Source organism: Phyllostomus discolor, chromosome 9 (genome assembly GCF_004126475.2).
Source record: "Phyllostomus discolor isolate MPI-MPIP mPhyDis1 chromosome 9, mPhyDis1.pri.v3, whole genome shotgun sequence".
NCBI lineage: Eukaryota > Metazoa > Chordata > Mammalia > Chiroptera > Phyllostomidae > Phyllostomus > Phyllostomus discolor.
Window position 1 is genome coordinate 45,120,656 of NC_040911.2, and position 26,185 is coordinate 45,146,840.

General features: G+C 39.2%; 1 protein-coding gene across 14 annotated transcripts in view; it reads right to left on the reverse strand.

Annotated features, from left to right (window-relative positions):
* The window catches only part of EPB41L3 (erythrocyte membrane protein band 4.1 like 3), a 202,230-nt gene extending 185,441 nt beyond the window's left edge, over positions 1-16,789 (reverse strand). For 4 of the 14 annotated variants that reach the window (XM_036009291.1, XM_036009290.1, XM_036009285.1 and 1 more), the window contains exon 1: positions 16,483-16,776. In XM_036009291.1, the coding sequence (XP_035865184.1) occupies positions 16,483-16,564 (82 nt within the window). In that variant the 5' untranslated portion in view covers positions 16,565-16,776. Of the gene's footprint in view, positions 1-16,482 lie in introns of all 14 variants that reach the window. The other 10 variants (XM_036009282.1, XM_036009280.1, XM_036009287.1 and 7 more) reach the window with 7 other exon arrangements.
* Between the last annotated feature and the right edge of the window lie 9,396 nt (positions 16,790-26,185).

The following is a 26,185-nucleotide window of genomic DNA, read 5'->3' on the forward strand; positions in this document are numbered from 1 at the left end:
CACCCCTCACATTTTGGTGTACAGGGCGATGCTCCAAGCAGCTAAGCCGCACCAGCCAGGGCTGGAAGTTTGGCACTTTTTTTTATCAAGTTCCTACCATGTGGCCCAGCAGTCCTATACTCCTAAGCATTTACCCTAGAGAAGTTAAAACTTCTATCCACAGAAAAAGACATGAATGTTTGTAGCAACTCTATTCATAATCATCAAAAAGACATAAAACAATCTAAATATCCTTCAGTGGGAGAGTAAATAAACACACTTCATCTATCCAGACAATGAAATACTACTCAACAATAAAAAGGAACAAATAAAATTGGTACATGCAACAAGCTGGATGAATCTCAAAGGCATTATGTAGAGTGAAAGAAGCCAGTCTCATAAGGTTGTATGACTCCATCTATATGACATTCTAGAAAACACCAAAACAGAAAACTGAAGTGCCAGAGAAGAGAGCAGCGGTTTCCAAGGGCTCTGGGTGCGAGGTGGCCCTGACTACAAGGGGCAGCGCCGTGCGTGTTTTTGTGGGGATGAGCTATTCAGTACCCTGACTGTGGTGTTGGTTATGTGAATCTGTACATATGAAAACAGTACAGACAAAAAGGTAAAATGTATTGTATGATAATTTAAAATGTAAAACTAAAAATGTTTTAAAGAGGGAAAGAAAAAACCCTCAAATTTTTAATCAGTAAAGTACCCAAAATGAAAACATTACTGATCCATCATTTTCTCTCCTTGATGTTTCATAAACATGAATGGAATCTGTGCACTCTCTCACTTTGCTTTTTCAGGCTTAGAAGAAAGGATATTATTTGCTGGGGGGAACAAAGTAGAAGACATATTAGGAAAATAAAAGTTCAAATGCCATTGTAATGATCACTAAAATTTTGGCTATGTCATTTTCTTTAATGAAACATGTCTGAGAATTTCACCTTCATTCTGATCCCCAAGTATAGGATAAAAAAATAAATTTCAGGAGTGAAAGAAGAGTGAGGACAAATAAGAACTTTCAAAAGATTACAAAATGTCATTTTTAGGAAAGGCAGAACACACAAAATAGATGTGTGATGTAATCTTTTATAGTCACTCTCCTTCCCAGAAAAGTGAAATAATTGCCAAATAACCACCAGCCAACCACTGTCTGAAGGGCACTCCAGAGTTCTTTCCTATGAGAGAATGCTAAGCTAAGCATGGTCTGGGCTTAAACAAAAATGCTTTAGACAATGTGAATTTCCTCAGTGACTCTCACATTTGAAAAACAGATGAAAACATCAAGCTAATCAACAATTATGACAAATAATTTGCCTAAAAATTTATGCTACAAAAAACTCTATTTATAAAAATCATTCCAATCTTAACAGAGAAGTTAGATAAACTGTTAACTGGCATCACAGGAATGGCCCTTAGACACTCGGGGATCCTGGCCGGGCTGGCTAAGGGATGCCCTCAGAGGTTCCTCCCTCCAGTCTTGCAGCACATACTCAAGAATACGCAGGAGGAGGGGAGATTGCACCAGCTGCTTTACTTGAGAGCAGCAAACACAGCGACCAGGCCCCTAGAATACAGACCAGGGGAGGGTGCATAAAGGTCGGCAAGCAGGAGTAGACAGAACTCAGGTTAGAATGGCCAAAGATGCTACCTGCCTCTGGGAGACCCTTGTGTCACATAGGCATTATCAACTACAGCTTTACATCACTAGGGGAACTTCGGTGGCCTGGTAAGTCATAACTCTGGGAACTCCTGCTAGCTCCTGTTTTATATAATAGTCTCTGGATGTTTTCAAATTAGTTACCATTTAAAAACACCATATCTTCTAGCTGTATCTGTTGGCATCTTTCCATTAATCACATCACTGCTCAAACGTGACAACCATGCAGGTATCATGAAGGCCAGTGCATCTCAATAGTAATTGCACTGGGGAATCCCCTGGGAACCCTAAAATCCAATCTCCAGTCCAGCCTGGTGCAGCTCATTTGGTTGGAGCGTTGTCCCGCAGACTGAAAGGTCACAGGTTTGATTCTGGTCAGGGCATGCAGGAGAAGGCAGCCCATCAATGTTTCTCTCTCTGTCTCTGTCTCTGTCTCTGTCCCTCCTTCTCTCTCCAAAAGCAATGAAAAAATTTTCCTCGGGTGAGGATGAAAAACAACAAAGTCTTCAGAGACATGGACTTACTTGACGGGGGCCCAGCAGCACTATTTCTAACTCCCTTCTCGATTATAATGATAGGAACCATTGTCAGCTCCATACCACGGACCTTGGACTGTTTCACTGGTTCCTTAGCATTGTAGAGACATGGTTCCATGCACGACTTACCCCACCACATTTTAATATGTACTACGTTTCTGCTTTTCCTGTGTTAGTGCTAATCCTTCATTAAGTAAGACCTTCTGATTTTTTTAATCACATAAAAGTAATGCTATAGGACTTCCCACTCTGTTTGAGCTACTATTGACAGGTAGGGAGGAAAGACACCTGTCTTGGGTTGTAATAAAATGTTCAAAAAGATATAACTTTTATTTTCCGTAGGAGTTCATTTAGTTGGTGATTGTAACAGGGGATATTTAACTTTTAATTATGTCATCCTGAATTCTGACTATGGATTATATATCTTCCACCTTTAGACAAGGTAACAGCATCATTTTCCCTCATTTCCCTCAGAAGGTAGCCTCAAAACCAACTCTTTAAATGGTGTTTTTCCCTTACAGTGAATGTAAGCAGCCTCTGTCAGTAATGAAGTCCTAAGGTAGTCTAGCAGTGAGTATTAAGGATAAAGATTCAATCAGATCAGAAAACACTTTCATACTGTCCTATTTTTCTGAGAAATTAAATACCTGAGAAATGATGTTAGGCTACACGATGTTATCGAGACATAGCTATTGTAATTATAATTAATAATTATAATGAGAAAGTTCTAATAAATGAGTAGAATTATCTATCTTATTAAGAAAAGGAGATTTGCAGCTTTAATTAAGTTAATAATCTTGAGATAGGGAAGTTATCTTGGATTATCTACATGGGCCACAAATGCAGTCAAAAGTGTTCTTGTAAGAGAGAGACAGAGGGACATTCGACTTGCTGAAGGGACTGAGGGAGTGTGTCCATAGGGGGAGAGGCTGTGGGAATGAAGCTACAGGCCAAGGGGGGCCTGGAGCCCCAGAAGCTGGAAGATGCAAAGGATGGATTCTTCCCTACAGCCTCCAAAGGAGTGTGGTCCTGCCAGCACGTTGATCTTAGACTTCTAGCCTCCTGAACTGTGAGTGAATAAATTTCTGATATTAAAAGCCAGCAATGAGAAAGAGAGAGAGAGAGAGAGAGAGAGAGAGAGGGAAAGGGAGAGACAGAGAAAGAAAAGAAAAGAAAGGGAAGGGAAGGGAAGGGAAGGGAAGGGAAGGGAAGGGAAGGGAAGGGAAGGGAAGGGAGAAGGGAAAAGAGAAAATTTATCTTTCTTACTAGAATTCATTACAATCTTGTTAAATCACTAACAGGCCACATCTTGTGAGGAACTCTGAAGTACACAGAATTACTCAATTCACAGTAGACACACTGAGAGTAAACGCCTCAGTTACTAGTTCTCTACAATGACCAATCTTTGACCTCTTTAAAGTTGAAGTAAAAATATAGCTGAAAATTCTAAAAACATGTCCTGTGGGCAAATGGTTACACCTTGTTCTATAAGGAGAGCAGTCTGATTGTTTAAGATCAGTATTCTCAGTGGGAAGAAATTCTGCCTTTAAGAGAGTCCTTGGAGCTACAGTGGAGATGGACAATTGTGCACATTAACGTAAGTGTGGGAAGGCAAGGATTCCACTTCATCCCCTTCCAGACTTTTCCATGCCGCCCTTGAAGAAAGCCAGAAGGAGTCACGGTTGCTCATGGAAACCACTCGGTCAGGTGGGTGTCCTGGACGGCCGTTCACCTCCGGCCTTTCCTCGCACCACCCTGTCAGCTTGTAAGCGCTCCTCTAGTTCATTCCCAAAGACCAACTCATGTGCTGTGTTTTTTGAGATTTTCCCCCAAATGTTTTCTGGCAGAAGGAGTTTGTGGCTCACTTGCTACTTGTGTTGTCCACTTTTGCAGACAATTGTGTGAGAGCTCAAAGAGCAGGTTATATCCCACCCCACGACCTAAAGCAGCACCTTCCCCACCAGTAAGTGTCTGATAGTGTTTAACAAACAGAAACAGGAGGATATGTATCTGATGAGTCTCTACTTCAGAACCCTCAGAAATGTGCTTATTTCCCTTAATAATTTACTGAAAATCTTCTAAATCAGTTCTTCTTAACCAAATCCATGAGGACCACAGATGGATGTTAGGGAATCTGTGAACCTCTTGAAATTGTACATAAATTTGACATATATTCTAGTAGGTGGCTCCCCCTCCCCCAACACACACCCTGGAGCATCTTTATTGCTCTTTTGGAGTCGTTAAGGAAACTGTAATACAAAAATAAATTTTAAAAAATCACTGCTCTATGTATATTTTTGAATAAACAATAAGATGTAAAAGCTTCTTGAAAGGGCTGAGCAATGAAATGAGCCACCTAAGGAACTCTCTTCTCTGGATGTTTACAAAAGAATAATTTTCTGCTCTGACTGCTCCACTTGACTTAGACTCCCACAGCATTGACACTAGAAGGGCCTTAGAGTCGTCTAGTCCAGTGGCCCTCAGGCTGCAGAAGGCACAGACTCACATGACAGACACATCAGGACACTGGTAGCTGGTCCCACTCTTGCAGTTTATGCTTCAGCAGGTCTGACATAGGGCCCAGAAATGTATTTCTAACCAGTTCTGGTGATGGTGATACTTCTTGTCTGTGGACCACACTTTGAGAACCACGGATCTAATCTTATTTCCTCATGTAATGAATGAGTAGATTGAGACCTTCAGAAGCTGGGCATGATCTACCTAAAGTATACAGCTAAGATGGCAACCAGGGATCTAACCATGCTCTGATGGACAGGGTCCTCTGAGGCAGGTCACACATGGGTCTCCGAGACTTGTAGGTGACCACCGCAGACACAAATATGTGTCTCAGTTGGAGATACTCAAATTGGTTGGCAATACTAGTTTTACTTGATACCACTGAGGATATGAGAGAAAGGAATCCGTGATTCTGCTTATCCCACACAAAGAGTTGAGAATTTTGTTCTTTTTATTTTTTTACTTCCTTTAAATGATAAATCTCTTGTGGCAGTTTTATTGCTGGGGCTAAAATGTTATTTTGAAACAAAAATATTATGTCATCTTCCTGACAATGCAATAAGATTCTTTTTATGGGGTCACTTTCATAGTGTTCTAACAATGACATATTTTTCCAAAAACCTTTTGAATAAGTTTTTAAAAAATATTTTCAAGGTGTACATTTCCCAGAATTCTGAAATCTCCTCTCCCAGCTCTTTCTATAACTAAGCAAGACCACAGATAAATGTATACAAGATTTGGCTTCACCAAAGTCATTCACATTCATGCCTCATCCCATCTCAGACTGCTAGGGCTCTAGTTTCATTGTCCTGCCTACTTACCTACCTCCCACCCACTGTGATGCCACCAGACCCGCCCAAGCCCCCTTTGGTTTCCACACCTTGGCCCTTTCTGCTCCTCTGATCTCTGACACATACTCGGAACCCATCTCATTGCCTCCTTCCTGACTCAAAGCACTCAACTTCGTCTCCCTGTAATGTGACTTGGCTTCTCAGGAATGGCCTCTATTGTCCTGTTTCATCCTGGCTCGAACCCTTTAGTGTCCTATGTCAAATTGACAGTAGTGGTTCCACAGTGTTCTAGAAAATATGAGCATTGCATGTTGTAGAAGGAACGTGTTTTGCTCAACATCGCAATATATTAAACTGCTGAAAAGCATGTGTAAAGCCTTCCTAGAATTTTTGTTTTCTTACTTTTTTCAGTTCCATGGTACCTACTTTTTACCATTTGTTTTATGAAAGACTTCAACTATTCATTACACTTTAAACAATGAATTTCACATTAAATATGTATATAAAATATAAAACCTCATCTCTATTACATTTCTTCCAATAATAAAAGAACTATAACTGGTTCTTTAGTGCAGTAAATTCAAAATCTAGGAAGGCTGGGCAGACCCTGCAAATCAGCCTCATCCTATGGGGCTGGGAAGGACCTAAGACTGAGTGGACTGAGCCACATAACCTAGGAAAGCCTTCTCATTTGTATCATCGTCTTCCATGTTGTTTTATTCCTAGATACCCCTGGTCTGGGCCTGACTGCATTTTCTGAATCTGGGCTCCACACCACCCAAGGGCAGGGGCACTTTACCATGGGCATCACATCAGCATCTCGACCATTTATTTGATGCATTCTATGTACCAGATTCTGCACGCAAATGGTTTCTAATCTTTGTAATGGTTGTGCCAAAAGTGAAGTAACTTCCCAACACTTCACATCTGGGAAATGAAAGATAAGATTTGAAATTAGGTCTCATTTTACATAAGCCAGCAGGTCTCAAAGCAAGGCCCAGAAACACCTGGGGTTCCCTAAAACTCTTTCATAGATCAGCAAGACCAGAGAATTATCTGACAAAGTATTACAATGTGCTTCTTTTCATGGAAGAAATTTCTGTCTGAAGCTGGATTTTCTTAGTATACATCAACCAAAACAATATAGCGTAGCAGGTTGAGTGCAGAAGCAGATGAGAAAATGCAAAACAATGCTACTTTTTTCACTAAATTGTTTTGGGAAACATGATCATTTTTCATAAAAGATGTCATTTATGTTAACATATAATGGGTTTACTAATATTATTTTTAAATGAATGAATATTTTAAAATATTATTAGCTTTAATTTCTAAAATGGTGAACTAGTATTAGCTTACCCAAACTAAAGCTCTTTCAGTCTTTCAGTGCAAAGGGGTACCAACCCCCAAAAGTTTAAGAACTGCTGCTTTCAGGTAATACTCCTTTGATTCATTGTGTCCCCTCCATTCCAGAAGGAAAGTACTCATTGATGGAGAAAGGGAAGTGGAAAAGAAGACCCTGTGCTTTCAGAGATCCAAACTCCTACTACTATCTATACCAAACACTTCACACTTAACTGAATGCACAAGAGAACATATGATCTCAGGAAATACGACTGAAGTGCTCAGCCTCTTCAGTCTCTTGAGGACACGAATAGTAACAACTTCCTTGGAATCTAGCACATACTGACTCTTGAATGGAAATAGCAATTAACTGGAAATGGAAAGGGAAGTTGGTGTCACAAAGGACGTACATGTTTGAATAAGTTAGTAATGTGATGCAAAGGAAAAGCACAAATTATGGCAAGACACAGACTTGACTTCCAATCCTGACAGAACCTAGATATGTTATTTAATTTCTCTAAGGCTCAGTTACTTTATCTGAAACAGATCTCAAGAGTCCCTACTTCACAGGGTGTTAGGAGAAGTAAATGTACCACATCTGCATTATTCCCATTGTAACATTAATGGGCTAGTTCTAGGGCAAATGCTGCGTGCCAGATAATCGTAATGCATGAAGGGACACTTTTCCCAAGTGAATTTCTCCACGCTCTGAGCTACTGAGCTCTCAACTCTTGGCTGTTGAGGTCATCATTGAGTTAGGCCATTTTCCTGTGTATGTCAGTTCAGTTCAGCACTTAGTCCTTTAGAGACATGTATACCTTCTGTTCTTAGAATTCAGTGGCAACAGATATAAACAATGGAAATTCCCCTCTATGAGAAAAAATATAAAGAAATTAAATACCACAGTGCAGAGATATTAACACTGTAAAAAAATTCTATTATCAACAGTATTAGAACTTCACTTAGTAGTTGCAAAGTAAAAAATCTGAATCTTAAACTAGATGCAATGTAAACATTTTTAAATTGTAATTACATGATACTTTGAAAATTAATAAATACAAACATCAAGCTCCTGTTTACTAAAAAAATGTAATTTCAGGCAATAACTCTAAGTTTACTCATTGTTAAGATCCCAAACTGTTTCATTTCAGATTCTTGTCTTGTAACACCACCAGAAAATTGGATCTAAATCCATTTATTACAGGCAAAGAAAATGTTTAAAACTAAAATTGTGTTTATACACATAAGTAATGCAATTTTGCCTTTTAAATACAGGTATAAACATAATAATTTGTGGAAAACGAGGGACTGAGAATGCTTCTAAGTCCCTATATGAGTCACCTGAACCGTGAAAATGTTTTATGAAATTTCACTGTCTTTTGTTTTGCATTCTTATCATAAAGGAGCAAGTTCAGCTAATTTTTGCCTCTCCTCACAGCCACACAATTTTTTCTAACCTAAAACTTACACTAGGTGGAGCCCCTCATCCAAGATTTGGAATGATTAAGAAAAAAAATGAACAACTCAAAGCCAAACCACAAAGACACTTATATGCTTTCATTTTAAAAAATGTATCCCAAAACCTACAATACCACCAGAAAAGAATTTTTCTTCCTAATAATAAGAAACCGTGATAATGGATAAGACCATTAACATTTACTAAGGAGAAGCACTAGTGGCAAAGCTATTCTGAATTCAATGAAAATGTTCAATATCACTTGGGACAGAGGTATCGAGCCCACAGGGGATGAAACCTTTTCTGGATACGTGTGAAGATATTTTAACAATATTAATGATCTCATGTGTCTACAGTGGGCACGGTACTCAGACGCTTCATGACATTTAGAAATACACTGCTGTTAAAAACATACAACTCTTTAATGCAGACAACTGTAATTGAACAGCAATAAAATAATTTTTTTAAAAAGCAGCTCTTTAAAACACTAGAGCCCTAACAAAGGTAAAACATCCCAAATACATTCATGCCCAGAGATTTTCCATGATGCAGAAATATATGAAGCCCTAATCATGCATTTCTGGACGTCTGAGAAGGGGGGATACGAAATGAACAAACCACATGTTCAATTATGGGTCCAAAGGACCTACAGTTAAAAATAGGCCCTGACTGTGCTCTTGAGCCTCACAGTGGACTCTAGCTGGAGGAGATAAGACTTCTGAGATAACCCGCCAAACTTAGTGATTGCTCCTTGCTGCAGGATAAAAGCACCTCTATCTCCTCCACAGTCACTAGTCCGCTTTCCCTGTGCTATCTCAGGGCCGGCTTTCTAACCTTATGTGCACAAAATGCAAAGTTCAGACTAGCGAGCAGCAAGGAGAACCCTTGGCCCTTCTGAAACACTTGTGCTAACACAGCAGACATGGATCTATCACTTTACTGAGCAATAAAATGTGCTGGAGTCTTTCTTTCTTTCTCCCCCCCCCCCCCCAAATTTATATGAAATCTTGGACGAGGCAAGACCTACTTCTGCTGACATCTGAATTATGTAGCAGAGTAACCTTTGAACGAGTACAGATCATTGACCTCACATAAATTCTTCCCAAGACAGTCCAAGGAACTGGCTGAATCAGGGTCAGATGGGCATGAAGACAGCACTATCCCAAGAGTCCAGTTCCAAGTATACCTGGGGACTTAACACCTGTTAAATCAAAACAATTATGAAAAACAAATACTCTTTGATGTTTACTTCATATTTTCCACATCAAAGCTGATTTCTATTTTGCAAGCTATTTACTAAAGTCAAATTATTGCTCTGCTACCAAAAATGATTTGGAGATGCAAACTAAAAGGAATAAAGAAGAATAGAATTTAGGAATGGATAATTTTCTTTAATGACAAAGGTGATTTGTTTAAAAAAATCCTGAAACTTGGGTTCTCAAGCCATATATTTGCTAAAATAAAGACTGGATGAATTGGACAAACTATGTTGAAAAGATAGCCTTTTTTAATACCTTTAAAACTGACAAGTTTTTATGTAAACTTAGTCATTAAACTTTGTATGTTTTCATAACAAATCTCACTTTGATGGTAAAACTTTTTGTCCTTCTGCTACAATTTAATAAAGTTTTCAATTCGTTTTTCAAAAGGGGCGCGAGGGGTGGGGGGCTAGTGACCTGTCCTGTGGTACAGAAAATACACACGAACACACTTCCCTCCTCCCTCAACACTGCACTTTCCCCATCCCACCTGCCAAACTGTAGTCAGCATTGACAATAAGGTAACAGATCCTTGCAGAGTAAAGCTTAGATTCAAATTGTTCCCTAAAAGACAAAGGGGAGCCAGGCCCCTCCTCTCCACTTCCAGCATGACTCAGAGGAGGGGTGGTAAATCTGGTTGTGCGGGCCAGTGCACTTGCAACAGACTCAGTCCTTCCAGCCTCCTCTCCTGCTCTGGGTAACAACTTCAGAATAGTCAGAAGAGGAGAATGGGGAACAGATGTTTTAAATTTTTAAATATAGAATTTTAGGACAGACAGGGAAACGGTTGATAAAGAAAGCATAGACTAAAATTTAAATTTTAGAATAACTTTGTCTAATAATCGAGTTCTCTATATGCTGGGGAGGACAGAACTTGATGAATCAATTGTTTTTCATTAAGCTGACACTCAGTATTGGTCCTGAAAACAATTTCTTTCTAAGCAAAGTAATGTTTAACCACTTCCTTATCATGAACACTGCCTCATAAGCATAATTTAGAACTTTGCTATTATAATTCAGTACGCTTCTTTTTTTTTCCTTTTTGCTAAACCTTTGAGAGGGAAACATAATGTCTTAGTCATCAGCACGGTCATTACCTTAGCAGTTAAAGATAAGGTAGGGGAAACAAAAGAACTACACATACAGAGAAGTTAGTAAAAGAAAGGGGGGCTCTTTTTCAGGGAAAGGAAGGTGAACAAAGGGACTTTCTTTCAGACACAGTGGAATGAGCTGAGGTCCACGCACAGGGCTTAGACTCACGGAAAGGCTGGAGTACCCATAATGAGTTAAAGATGAAGGTAAGACCTGTAGGGGATCATAAGCCCAGCCTAGAACTGAAATACAGTCCCATGTTCAGAGACTCAGTTCACCTACAGAAAAATCAAACCTGAGAGGAATGAGGGGCATTTCAATTTTAGAGTCTGGGAGTGGAATAGGGAGGGAGCAGTTATGATTCTTGTTTCAATGGCAACTGTAGGTTTTGATAGGAGTGCCCCTCCTTCCAATACAGAGGTCAGTGGTTGCAGAAACTATAAAAGTTGAATGAGATATCATTTCAGGCATAAAAGTAAAAGTTAACATTTCCTGAAAAAGTCAAACTCAAGTCTTTGGAGGTTCAAAGCTCAGGTCATACAACATCTCATTCCGAGGTTTCCTGCTGCTTTGTATTACAGTCAACTGTTTAAATGACCTCATCTACCTATGGTTTAAAATCTCCTGGATATATGACTTTGGTTTTGGAGTTTTTTTGTCCCACACCCACTAATATATAGCTGTGTACCTTTGTGTAGCTAATAAACAATAGCACAATTAGTAGAAGTTTAAATATTTGGAATAGTAACAAATGATGCATTTGCTGCTGTTAGGGTTGAAAGGCTTAATTAAAGCTTGAGGGATCTTTTAGCATCATACCTCCCTTTTCAGAGAGAAATCCATTTTATTAAAACCATTTCTATTAATAGAGCAGATAGAAACTGTCCGTGTGTTTCATTTCTTCCTTCTCTCCCCAATTTCCCAAATTCATGGGCATTATGCTCTCCTTCAGTTAATTTCACTAAAACTTTATGTGCCTGAAGGGTAGACAAGATGATGTATGTTGCTCAGACACCCTAACAGAAATGAAGGACTTATAGTTTTCCAGGTAGAAGTGCTGCCAGAAGGCTCCCCTCTGCCATTAGCCTTCTTTGGGGACTGTCTCCACTGAAGAAAAAGCCTTGCTGGGCCAGACCACCTTCCGGGATTGCCTGTATCCTAAATGACTCACCTGGGCATCAGAGCCTTCGCTTTAGTTAGAAACAACCAGAAAGGCATCCCAGCTCTAGGGCTCCCAATGGGGTGGGCTGAGGCCTTTGTGGGGACCACATCCAGCCCAACTTCTCCCTCTGCCTTGTCCCACTTTCTTCCTTAGTGGTGGTCCCAGGAACACTCGCTAGTAAACACCTTGGCCACCAATGTCCATTTCAGTCAACAAACAACCTGTGACAGCCTATAAAACTTAAGGTGACAGGCATAAAGAAATTATTAAAGGATGAAGTCGCAGTTTTTTCCAAATTAATAAAACAATAGGGGGTGGACAGGTAAGTCCACCACTCCCTTACAACAATGCAGAGGTGTGTGAGAACCACTCAGGGTGCTGTTAGGGTCCAGGAGACTCTTCTATCCAGAGGGATGGGCAGAGAAAGGTTATCAAGACAGGCTTCTTGTAGGAGCCGTGTGTAAAAGACAAGCAGGGGTTACTGGACAAAGACAAGGTAGAGCTGGAGGCAGAAGGAAGAAGAGAAAAATCACGAACATGTGAGAGTTCCTGGAGTGCTGAACGCAGGCCACACCAATGAGCACAGCAGCAGTGACACATGAGAGAAGGGGGACCAACACCTTACGGGCCATCCTAACAAGTTCTGTTCTTGAATTTTTAACAAACAGAGACACAAGACAGATGACTTTTTCCATGCAACCTATACTTCCAGATCTTTCCAACTCTTCACCCCTACCAAAACTCTCTGGAAAATAAAGCAAAAAGTAGCACAGACACTTGGGGAGAATGAGCATGGTATAGACAACACCTTTATAAAAACACGTAATCATCTATTGTACAAGGAATAAGTTGTTTTATAAGAAAAATCCCCAGCGCATAAAGTTTTTCAAAATATATTATTTTATTGTGAAAAAGAATCTTGTCTTTTTTTCAGACCTCCATCACACAGGTAATGTTAAAAAGGTAAACAAACAATGAACTATTGAACAGTACATATGCTATTTGTTGTTACTGAAATAAATGACATTGTCACATTTAACCTTTAGTTATATGACTTTTCTTGTAAGTTTTGCTTTTATCATCATTTTGCTGTTCATAGGTAATCAAAAGTATTTGTCAGTATGGATAAGAATGTTCATAGCATTATGCACAATATAAATGTTTGAGCTTTCTTCCTCTACCCTTGACTTCCTTCTTATAAAAACTGTCTGTGAGTAAAGGTACATAAGCAAAGTTAATAACTAAAACCACAACTCATAAGCATTACCAAAACCATTGACAAGCAGAATTATCAGATGTACACCGAGAGCCAGTAGGCAACGGGCCAGATACGCAAGGCTGCCGATTTTGCGCAATCCCTAGTCCCTCACTGGTCACGCCATCACCTCTCTGTCTAACACACAGAGATAATACGGAATAAAAATAAGTGTAAACAATGTTGCCATAGAGGTAAACTTGAATCCAGTTTATTTTTCTTTAAAACCATAAGTAATGTTTAAACTTTAATACCTGACATTATTAGTAACACTTGCTTGTGACAGCCACACAAATGGCCAGTCGTCGCCAGGCTGCTGCAGTGCTATGATAGAGAACCACTACGCGGAGCAACACGGAACCACTGGGGTGTTTAAAGCAAGAGAGCTGTGTTTGGATTTATAGCTTGGATAGGCCTCTCCAGAGCCAGATGGAGGATGGAATAAAAATAAAAAGAAGGGTTTAGCAAGCTGTAAGAAAACCCAAATGAAGTACTATGGGGCTCTGCGTATCCTGGGTGACTGGAAGTATCACCCTTCTGGCCAGACACTTCCATGGACCAGCTTCTGTGGTCCCTGCGCTCGCCAACAGGGTCCGGTGACAGAGTGGAGGAAGGCGAGTGAGCTGACCAAGAAAGCCTTCTGCTTGCTGTGCGTGTCTCTCTGGTTTTGAGGAAGGCCTATTACCCTGACTAATAAAGCAGAAAATTAGCTATTAGAGAAGTACTCATGATTAGATTTAGAAGCTCAATAACACTTGAAAACAAGAGTTGAAAATCCAAATGGAATTTGTAGGTACAAGAGTTTAACTGAACTTGGGAAAAAGTCAGTTTCTGCTTGATTTTTTCCCTCCAAAACTACTACTATAGTTCTATACAAATACTGACAGATGCAAAAATATCAACTTCTCTAGAAATAGAAATCAGTCTCAGAGGGCAAATCCCCCCAATAATAAGTCTTTTACTGTAATCACTCTGGCCCCTTTCACTCTCATTCTCTGCCACCACAGGGTTATCACTTTTGATTCACGAAGGGCTCTACACAACTGCCAGGTGAAGACAAATTTAGTTGTACCTGACAAAGTACTGTCCGAGATGCACCAAAATTCTGTCTTTGGAAGTACCGAAGAGTCAAAAAGTACATTAAATTGGTAAAGGGAAATGTATCTAGTGGAAAGATTTTATGAATGTGCCCCTAGTGGCTTTCGTCAGGTTAGGCTGCACTTCAGCTTGCTCATTCATAAAATTAGATGATAAAGTGTTCCTGTACCATGAAGTTGTTATGAAAAGTAAATGAGACTCCTGTAAAGTCCGTAACCCAGAGCCTGGGAGACAGAAACATCACCTGAGGGTGATGCTGAGCATGATGGTGATAATATGGGATCCCACACCGTACAAGAAGTGAACTGTGAGACAAATCCACCAGCTACTTTTTTTTTTTTGAGAAAGTGATCCTTCATGGACCAAACCAATGATTTGTTAGACTGCAAAGCCAGCCTATCTTCCTTCCCATAAATGGAACAAAAACAAATAAGAAAACCAAATGACCCCCAAGTCAAACTACTCCTCAGTGGAAGGAGGCCTTAGAAAGAGGAGAGGGAGAGGCTGCAGAGGAAGACACACGCACACGTTAGGAGCTGGTTGAAAAATAACAGTAAAACACCCTGCTGACGCTTTGCTACTCTGGATCAGGGGTTTCTGCAGTTTTCTGAGCATCTCATAAATAAACTGTTATCTTCAGAAGGCTTTCAAAGTCCCAGACAAAAGGAGAAGTCACAAGATTTGGCTCATAATCAATTTAAAAGAAGTAGTTTAGACAAGGGTGTGGGGATTGCCTGAGGCAGTGGGATGGGGGTTGGGTGGAGGAGGGCAAAGGGGGAAAATGGGGACAATTGTAAGAGCATAAACAATAAAGTATGCTTTAAAAAAGAAGTAGATTTTGGCTACTGATTATTACTGGAAGAGAAAATGAGGTTTTAAGGATGATTTTTTAGCTTGTTATCATTTACGAAAAAGGCAGAGATAAAAAGACATGAGGAGATACACAGAGTAAAACACACAATGTGAATCCTGAAAGGAGAACCAAGACACGAAACTAAACAATCATACCAGAGCCCAAAAAAGCAAAGCAGCTGATTAGGTGGTAATTGTGTCAAATCAACAACTCACAGCTCAACAAATTAAACTCAAAGGATGCATATTCCTAAGGATATTTATGGGTAAGTAAATCATCTAAGATAGAGATTCCCAAATCACTTCCACCAGAATAGAAAATCTTACAAACATTGATGCCAAGTTTCATGCTAACATTCAATGTAATTTTGGAATTTTCAGAAATAACATATTGCAACAACAAATGTGTTTGCTCCCAGCAAGAGAAATCCTGCCCCCTCAACTGGCTAAGACAGTGACTGACAGTTTGAAATTCATTTAAAGGAGAGTGACTCAGGACAAAAATGGAACCGATGATCAAGACGATGGCTTTCTTTCAGAGGTATGCTTCAACAGACTTCTTTTTTTCCCCCAAGAAATCAGCCATGCAAAATACTTTAAGAAAAGTAGAGATGATAGTGGACCAGCCTCTTCTAGAATATCATGCTAATCAAAAGCTTTTCTTAGAATCTTGCTTCCCACATGCTTGAGAACTAGAAAAAAATGTGTTTAAAATTTAGTTTTTGTATTCAAAATCTTCCTGTTTTCTAGCTTCGATTGCACAGCAAGACATCCGGCAGCAGACAGGACCCTGTCCCCAGGCCTGGTCCTGCCTGCAGTGCAGCTGGGTGCCCCGCACACTTTTATCGTTCAGTTTTGGAAGAAGAGACTTAGAGTTTGAGGTTTAATAGTTTTGCTACCTCGAGTTTTCATATGATCTATTAAGGACTGAGTGAAGTAGGATGATTTCATGTCAAGATTCATGACTCATTTAATATAAATCCATTGACAATGTACCATTTCAATGGGTTTATATTAGAAACAATGCCAACATCACTGATATATTTATGCTGCAAATGTAGCTATGAATATATGAGGCATGTGATTTATAGGAACAACTGAATAAGAGCCTTGGACAATCCAGTTTCAAGGTATATGGGATATTTTCTAATTGCTTTATAATATTGAACTATTATTAGAGATCATACAGACCCAAAAGAATAAAAGAAAACCAACAGCAATGGTTTAAAAATTAACTTTTGTCATTCACTGTGATTCACCTCAGTTTCAGTTGAGCCGGGAGCTGCCAATGGCAAACCTCAGGAGGTCTCCCTCGCTCATGTGGGAGGAGTGACTGCAACCAAAGGCACATGCGGCAGGTGCACATGGGCACTTGGATGCCCAAGATACTTTGCCGTCAAACAATTTCATTATGTAATTTTCTTCTTCCACAAATAAAGAGTGAAATCAACAGCTTAAACAGTAAGTTTAGGACTCACCCACATTGTCCACATCCCAATGCCCAGTAATAACATTTTTCCAGATGACAGGCAGGTCCAGGTTCCATGTTCCATGTTCCATGTTCCAAGAGGCAGTGAGACATGGAGGGTGTGCAAAAAAAGAGAGGAAAAATTAGTTTAGGAACAATTCCACAACTGGCAATAACATACTCCCTTACTAAACATGATAACAATAGCTGCCTCTTTCTAGAAATTGCCCCACTACTGAGACACCCTGGGTTAAGGAGAAAGTTGCTACAGAAAAACAAGGTAGATAATTCATGAAATATCCAAAGAGAGCTTTCATTAACATTTTTACTTAGCAGTTGCAAATAAGAGAAAAAAAACATGTAGGCCATATAAGAACATGTAATAGATGTTTCCAGAAAGATCCTATGAGTTGTATGAACATTTAGGGACATAAAAATAATTAAAGCAAGTCTGGGCTAGAATAGGGAGGAAAAATCTATGGCAAGGTCAAACACTTAGGCTGACTCAAAATCATAATTAGAAAACTAAGTAAAATTATTTATATATGCCAACACACATTTGACTAAAATAATTCTAATTACACACTCTCAAAGAATATCAATTACAACCCATTTTAAATGTGCTACAGGTCAGAGCCATGGAATCTGAATTCTTCAAAGAAAGGACAAAAGAAATAAGTTATTGTTGTTATCCTTTTTTATATAGCCCCCCCCAAATTTACATGGCATACAATTTCTAGGAAGCATTATTTTTATTTTTCAATCCTAGAAGCCATTTCACAGCATAAAATCATATAAAACATTTTCAAGTAGATGGAGGTCTCCAAACTGAGCCTTTATTTAAAACAATTTGTCTATCGTAGGCTTTCCACATGAGCAATCACACTGGGAAACCAGGCTGTGTCAATGTCACACTAGAAGAGTTCCGTGATCCCCAGTTCCACCGCAGCCTCCTAGGCTTCCACCTTACGTATGTACACTACTAATTTATTCCATCAAAAGCTACTGTGACACTCAAGAGAATTGAAAGTGGAGAGAGTCTCAAAGAGATATTTGTTGATAGCTGCATTGTACACAATAGCCAAAAAGTGGAAGCAACCTAAATGTCCATTGACAGATAAATGGATCATCAAAAATGCGGTCCACACACACAATGGAATATTATTCAGCCTTTAAAAGGAATGAAATTCTCACAGGAGCCACAACATAAATGAACCTCAAGGACATTATGCTAAATGAAGCGGGCAAGTCACAAAAGGGCAAATACCATATAATTCCACTCATATGAGGTACTTAGAGTAATCAAATTCATAGAGATGGAAAGTAGAATGGTGGGTTGCCAGGAGCTGGAGGGAGAAGGAAATTGGGAGTTGTTATTCAATGGAAGATGGAAATAGTTCTGGAGGTTGGCTGCGTGATACAAATATAGACAACACTACTCAACTGTACACATAAAAATGGGTAAGATGGTACCCAAATTTTGTTATGTGTATTTTCCTACAATTAAAAGCAAAAAAGCTACTTTCAGAATGATTCTTGGAACTATCTGGCCACCTTGTATAGATCCAGTTTTCAAAAGAAGGAATGAATGAGTGTAAGTTGACACTCAGTATAAAGTGTCAAAGACTAATTTGTAATAGCATAGAAACCAGCCTAGCAGAAATTCAAGAAATGTGGTCTTCCTTCAGCAGGTGGTAGGATGAGAGTGGCTGCTTGAAGGGCTTTGGAAGAAACAACTGATACGCAGCCAAGGACCAGGGATGACAGCCAGGCTGTCAGCACACAGTCCACTCCTCAAAGAAGACAGGGTGCTGACCTCTCCTTTTCTATCCAAGTCCACAGACACCCTGGAAAGTGCCCCTGCAAGTTCTTCTTGCTGTCCATTGGATATCTTAAAAGTTTAACAACTTGGGTTGTAGATAGCATTTTGTTTAATCTACCCTTTCAAGTCCAGATAATGAATGGTGAGTTTTCTTCCCACGTGAATTTTCATTGTATGGCGAAAGAATATAGTTGATCTTCCCTCGACATTAACTATTTTTGTTTGCTAAAGAATCACAAAAGGAAATACACTGGTGAAAATGTGTGTCACTATAAATGGAAGTAATTTTAAATATCTGCTTTCAATCACTTTCTGCTCACGGTTTCTATCACCAGGCCCCTGTGTACAAGGGTTGACCTCCCAACGAGGGGAGACAAGTTACGTAGGGAAAGGACGTAAGAGAACCGGAGGTGTGAGTTCAGTGGTCTTAAGGAACTGGATAACCTTGGGCAAGCTACTGAATGTCCCTGTTTCCCAGAGTGAAAAGGACTATAATAGATATTTTGGTTTTCTCATAGAGTTCTCTGGTAATGATCAAGTGAAATGACGTTTGAAAAAAAAGACCTTTGAGGAACACAAAGCAGTGTGTGCGAATTCAGGGTGGGCTCAGAATGTCCCTAACGACTGTCTGCCTCTGGCAGGAAAGCTCAGTTCCTTTTCAGAAGATGAGGAATATCCAGATGAGAGAGGGTATGCTGAAGCTTCAACTTCACTTTCCAACCTAATTCCCATAGCCGCTATCTTCTACCCCATTGACGTATTCCAACCAAATAAAGGCTCATGAGTCTGAAGTAGGAGGCTCTTGAAGTATAATCCTGGGCCCTGGGAGGTCCCTGAAACTCTTCTAGGAGGTTTGTGAGGTTCTAGTCATGCTAACACATTATTTGCCTTTTCACTGTCATTCTTTTAGGAGTGTGCAGCTCCTATACCATGATGTATGGTATCTCATCCTCAGTTTCTAAGGCAGAAGCAGGCATCAGAATCCACTCTCTTCTATTAAACCAGACATTTAAAAGGTTTGTGATGCCACTCTTTAGTCTAAATTATTCTCGTTTCAGAAAACATAGTTAACTTTCATAAAAATATTTATGTTAACATGGAATGGGTTTTATTGTTATTTTTAAGTGAATTAAAAATAAGTATTAAAGAATTCTCAGTTGCAATTTGTAATGCAGTCAATGTCAGTAGGCATAACACATAAATGAATGTGCTTCGCAATTTTCAATCATATTTAAGAATATATAATAGGGGTTCTGAGACTGAAATGTTTGAGGACCACTGTGTGTAGAGCAGACAGAGGGAGGACAAATGACAGAAGATGAGGCTGCAGAGGAGGTGGGAGACCTCGAGGCAGGATCGCCCCCAGGGGCCAAGGTTTTGGTGTCTATCTAAGAGCCACACATGCCAGGGGCTGCAGTCACAGTCCCTTTCTCTGTGTGTGACAGTTATACAGAATCATTTATTGTTCAACTTTTTCTACCTTATAACGATTATTACAGAAAATGAATTAATAAATCTCCATCCTAAAGCTCCATTGCCCTATGATAAATCTCAAGGTTGTTTTCAAAAAGAGGCATTTCCCCAGTGCGGTCAGATGCAGTGTCTGTACTATACTTGCCTTTATTTTTTAATTTTTTTTTATTTTTTGTATTATGCTTACTTTTAAAAGCCAACTTGTTGGTTAATTTAGAAGTGGGAAATATTTATGGAGGAACTTCCTTTTATCTCCCAAAACTGGTGCCCACATTCCGATGAAACCAAAACCAGGGTCAAGGCGCCTGCTCCAGTGACGCTGGTGCGTGGGCTGGGAGGAAATGGAGCTCCTAGTAAAAACGGCCTTTTCTAAGCTCAGCATGGCCCTCCTGTGAGCTGGCAAACCCTCTCTGCTCTTCTGGTTGTTTTTTTTGTTGCAAACTATTGTTGCAACAAAAATAGTTTGCAAACTATTTATTCTCAAGTCCCCTCTGCCCTCCCTACCCTCTTAGGAAAAAAACCTCACTTCTTTCTTCACCAAGGCAGGAAGTTAGAGTTAATATTCATGCACTATGATAATAAAATTTATGAGTTGTAACTTTAGTGTCAGCAAGATAAAAATAATTATTTTAATATGCAGTTTCCAGGAATAAATAGCACTGAAAGTGTGATTATGGTTTTCATGACAAGAAAATAATTGTATGTTAATAAAATCAGTGAGAAAAGACAGGTCTAAGCCATGTCTCTATGTACAGGAGTATGGGTGAAGAGGGGCTATGGAATTTAGCCAGGGGACAAAGCTAGTCACAATGAAAATTTTATCAGAGTATTTTCTCTAGGGACAGCATAACTGTGGGAACAGCGTTTACCTTAAAGGAAACAACTGATAATATGCTAGAGCTTCAATCAAGACTGAGATGGTAAAACATCAAGTCCCTGGGTTATCATTTAAAAATGCAGACTACGTTTGAGCAAAAAAAAAAAACACAAAAAAAGGCATGGAATTGAACTTCTCAGTGTATCTAATTGAAACATTTTAAGACACTTCTATTTGTGTGTGTGTGTGTTGGGCGGGGGAGGTTTGAGGACTGTGGAACAAGGAGAGAAACTCGAATTATACAGAGATGGTCTGTTTTTTTTTTTTTAACTGACTTTGGCTTGGGGGGTCACTTGCCCTGTGTGCTTTGATTTTGATGCTTCTTAACATTACATACTACACAGATGTGGTAAAAGCTGAAAATAAGCCTTTTCTGCCCTCAGATGAGAAGAGTTTATGAGCAGAGCTCCTCAGTAGGTGGCAGTTCTTTTTCTTCTTCCTCCTCCTTTTCTTCCTGTCCCAATGGACCATCAGAAAGCTTCTCAACTTTTAGGTACCTATAATGTATATACATACAAAAAATATATTTTTCAAGAAAGAGAGAGAAAGGTAGAAATAGGGCAAATGTATTTATAGTGAAGATGGATGTCTGTAATTAAGGAATATATTAAAAATAGAATCTTCTACCCATTGGTGATTTGGTTGAAACCGTCCTCCCTGACATTGGACACAAACTCGAGATTGTTGTATCAACTCCTTCAGCTTCCAGGTTTGTTTAGAATCTGCCTGTCGTTTCATCTACCTTTTCCTTCTGATGGGTTCTCCTTACTCCTTTCTAGTAAAGACAACCCCTTTTCTGTGCTGCATAACGCTTCCCTTCATAGGTCTGGGTTGTGTATTAGTTTAGTAAGATTTCAACCCCTTTTGTTTATGACAAGCAAAGTTGTTTAAATCTACTTGTTCGTGCCAAAGACAAAAAAAGTTGCTTTTAGAAGTAATTGCTTTGGTGCCACAATGAAGTAAGTTGTGACAGGATATCATCATTTCATGTGTTGTCACTGATCCGCTCCTTAGGGGCCTCACTGGGACTTACCAATAACAACCTGTGGAGAAGCAATATGGCAGGAGGATCTTTAGACTATAAATGCTGACAGTTTGTGAGGACTATCCAAGAGTTTTGGTCTGGGCAAGGTGCACTTTGCTGACTTAGCTCTCCAAAGATCCTAAGACACTTCCAGCTGCCAATACCAAGGTGACTCTTTGGCAGACTGTGGTGCTACCTCCTGCAGCCGTCCCTGGAGCAATAGCCCTGGGAGCAGCCTCACCCGTCCACCATGCTAGCACCTCATTCCCTAGCATCATGCTCTAGCAAAAAGGGACTTTCTTTTCGCACTGGCACCTGGAAGTCAGTTTGTAGCTGGAGAAGCCACCTCTCCCAAAAAAGTTTTGATAAACCTCTGTTAAATTTGGACTTTATTTTTTTTTATCTCCCCTTGCCTGGAACAAGAGTGTGATTAAGCTGTCATTTGTTTGGAGTATATTATTTCTTTATTGACTTATTAAGAGATATTATTTTGCATGCTACTGCCTTCTGAAATTATAATTCCCACAGCAAACCCATACTAAACAAATTGCTGGCAAGGACAGAACTAGTCTCTGAGTAGGACTTTGCTGTCTCCCTTCAAACAAAACAAAATAGCCAGAAACACCCTTCTGCCTGGGAGGTCCTTGCTCTGTGCTCTCTGCTTCTGTCCTAAACAACATGCAATACAACAGAATACTGTTGTTTTGCATGGGATTTAACCTTATCAAAATGGTATTATATCATTCAATCTTCTCCAATGTTTTTTTTTGATCAATATTATTAAGATTCACCCCAATGGCTGGTTTTCAGCTACAATTCATTCGTTTTTCTGGCTGTATGAAATCTCACTTTGTGAATATGCCATAATTTATTTACCCATTCTCCTGTCCATAGACATTTGTGTTACTTCCAGTTTCTTGCTATTTTGGATATTTTTGAAACCTTTCTTAGTGCATATGTGTGACAGGCTTTCCATGGCATATAATTATATGCAGAATTACTATATTGGACAATGTACTATCTTTAGAAGATAATGCATAATTGTTTTTCAACATGGTTATCAATTTACCTGCTTCTCTCCTGTGATGTGTAAGATTTGATATTTAATAAAATTATCTTTTGAAATTCATCATTATCACACTTTATATCATGTTTATTAGTGTTTACATACTTATCTCCCTATAAGCTGATAAGCATAATTATTTATTCACCATTATATTCCTATCAGTACCTTGCTTATAAAAAAATGTTAAATGAAAATAAACTGAAGTATATACAACAACATGCATCTGATTTAAATTGAAAGATTTTCTACTTTTCAATGCAAATAGCATATAAGGATTATGGGGTTATTAATCCTTTGCACAAAAATATGATTAATTCAACTAGATTGCTTTCCTACTATTACCAAGTTAGATCAGCACAACTAAGAAAATGGAGGTCTTACCTGAGAAAGAGAGAAGGGAATACATTTGGGGCAAAAAGTACATTTTGGGAAGTAAACAATACGCATAAAAGGGTGACTCAGCACAGCAGGAGAACACGAAAGCCCAGAGAAGCGGGCACGAGAAGGTAGACGAGGGACTCAGGAAGGGGCGCAGAGCACCACGTACTTATCCAAGACGTGCACCTGCGACTGTCCATGTGACTGCCTGTTCTGGAGTCTCACAACTACAGTTAGTAATATTTACAATTTTTTAATAATGTAGATTGAATACAGTTGTCTGGGCTAGCCTGGAAAGCTAACCATCATTTTTAACAACTCCTCTCACGGCAAAGAGCTCAAAATTCCAAACAACTACTGACAAATGCACTTTTGGAAAAATGACTCATCCGTAACATGGGGAATGCCTATATTCAGAAAGTAGGTCTCTGCCTTCTATCACTCTAATCTTTTCATCCCTAGGGCTAAAGGAGCCAGAAGTGGAAGAAAAGAAGCATTTCCATGCTCTTAAAAACAAACTGCACAGCATTTATAAAACTACTCTTTGATCACTGCTTATCTTCTGCTTTGAAAAATAACTGGAAAAGAAATGCCCAAACCTCCCAAAGTATGAGCTATGTAGGCATTCCTTGTGAGGAAGATATAAAACATTTTTTAAAAACCATGGGCTCAAAAAAGAGGAAGACTGTGTCAGCATTGCTACCCTCATATCTAAGGGCAGGGGACACTACTGAAATTGAGTTTCTCCTCCACATGAACGCAGATGAAAAATTAAAGGCTTCAAAACACTCAGAGGTCATTGACCTTGTCTTGCCCACATTTTTGATGCTGGCTTTCACATCATGCACAAACTGTTACTTTAGTAGGTCAATGCCCAAAAACAGATTCCTGAATTCAGTGTGTCTCCTTGTGAATAGAGTCAACAAAAACTGGGTAAGCACTATGCCTTAACTCTCCAGCAAGCAACCTCATACAAACACACTCAGCTTGTCTCTACAACGACAAAACCATCCAGCTGGCAAGAAAAGGGAACAATTGGAACAGAACTCGGTGTTTTCAGCTCTGGGAGAAGGCACGTGCTCAGGGCACTCTGGTGTTAAAGGGATCATTGATTGCTCAAGTTAGAGGAAGAGGTTAGAGGTTTGCGATCTTTAAAATATTGCTCTAATTAACTCAGACACTTAAACATTTTTGAAACTACACAAACAGATAAGCTCTAATTTCTATCTTAGTTTAGAATGGTAAATCAAGGCATAATTATTCCTATTTACTACTTGACTATAACTATTTGTATTCACTGAACACCTACTATGTGCTACACGTAAAAGGACAGCCCTACAAAAATATGAGTTTTGGCTATTAAGAGAGGTTTTTTTGTTTTTTAGTATTTTGGGGGTTTTTTGATGGGGGCCAAGGTGATGTTCAGGGCAAGGGCAGAAAAAGTAGAGAACACGTTTTACTGACTCTGATAAGTTTTCTACAAATACAGTGCAGTTTGCTCTGCAGAGTCCACACTATGTGGTGGTCGCTCTCATCTACAGCCAGCCCAGTGAAGTGCACGGCGAAGAAATGATTCTTCCCCTTTTTTTTGCTTTATTTCTTGTATTTTTTCTATTCTCAACTCTTTTCCTCAGTCTTGCTAAACTAATACTTTTGCTTAGAGCAATAATTTTATGGGTCAGACACTTATTCCCAAATCAGCTCATTTCCAGGCAGTACATTAACTTAGAAAGCACTGGTGATTCAGTCCAGCTGTTCTTTGAAGCATCATGTAAGCAGCTCCCAGTTAAAGCCACTTGCTACATTCCTGCCCTGCCTACTGAGTTTTATCTTCCACCATACTAAGGGCTAGTCAGATGTAACCAAAATTCCATTTCCTTATGCCAAATGGAGGCCAGGGGAATGTGCTGTGCTCTAGCTGGTATCTCCTATTTCAATAGATGTTTAATGGGAAACACAAATAAATCATTTTGCTAGGCTTTGTAAAGACTACCCAGAATATCTTTGAAATCACCCAAATCTGTGAGGAAAGATCAAAGAAGACAAAAATAAAATGAAATTCCAGGTAACATAGTTAAATTGTAAAAGTGTTAAACCAGTTCAGAAAAACAATAGGCTGTCATCAGGTTGATGTGATCAATTATCCAGAGAACAAAAAGCTGTGGTTACTTACCCTAATGATAATATTACTATTACTGTTGTCATTATTTAGTATTTGTTGTATAACAGATCCTGTGCAAAGTGGTAGTTTAATTTCCTCCTATCAAACTTTTGTTTCAGTAACACTGACCTGTAAAAACTATCATGAAGTTTATGCTGTATTATAAGTTTTAAAAAATTAATCTATAATGATGCTTTAGGATTGTAGGCTTGAAAGCTGAAGCAGCTCTAACTCTATCACAGAGATGAATAAACTGTCACCCAGGGAAATTAAGTAGTGATGAACCCACAATCTGGAAAATTATGTCTCTGCTTCTTTTTCCTGAGATACACTTAGATATCTTCTAACCATATCGTAGGGAGAGAAAAGCCACACTGAAGATAAAATACTATGTGCAGTAACCTGAAAATAAGGGTAATATTAAAACTATGAGACACAAAACACTTAATGAAAAGGTTTGACAGCTGGGTTACTTGCACACTTAAGCAGTATTACTCATTGTTGCATTACCTAATTGTTTTCATCTTTAATATATTTTTCAAAGGAAGCAAATAGATAAGAATAGCACAAATTGCTCATCCTTTAGAGGTAAAATATATATGATGTTTTAACATAATATTATTCCCCTGGGTTCATAAATTTTCTGAAAGTTATCTAAGCCCTCAACCTCTCAAAAATAAAATCTCTATATTTTTAGCTTTTGTTATTCCAACACCTAACCATAAAGAGAAAAAGTAAGGAGTCTCCTGGGAAAGAACCCAGGTCAAGGGAAAAGAGAATCAAGGTACAAACTTCGGTCCAGTGTCAGTGTGGGGTGCTGGGCGAGGCTCAGACACTTCCTGGCTGCCCATCTAGCACCCCATCCTCTAGTACCAGGCATGTCTAACCTGCGTCCGCATGCAGCTCAGGATG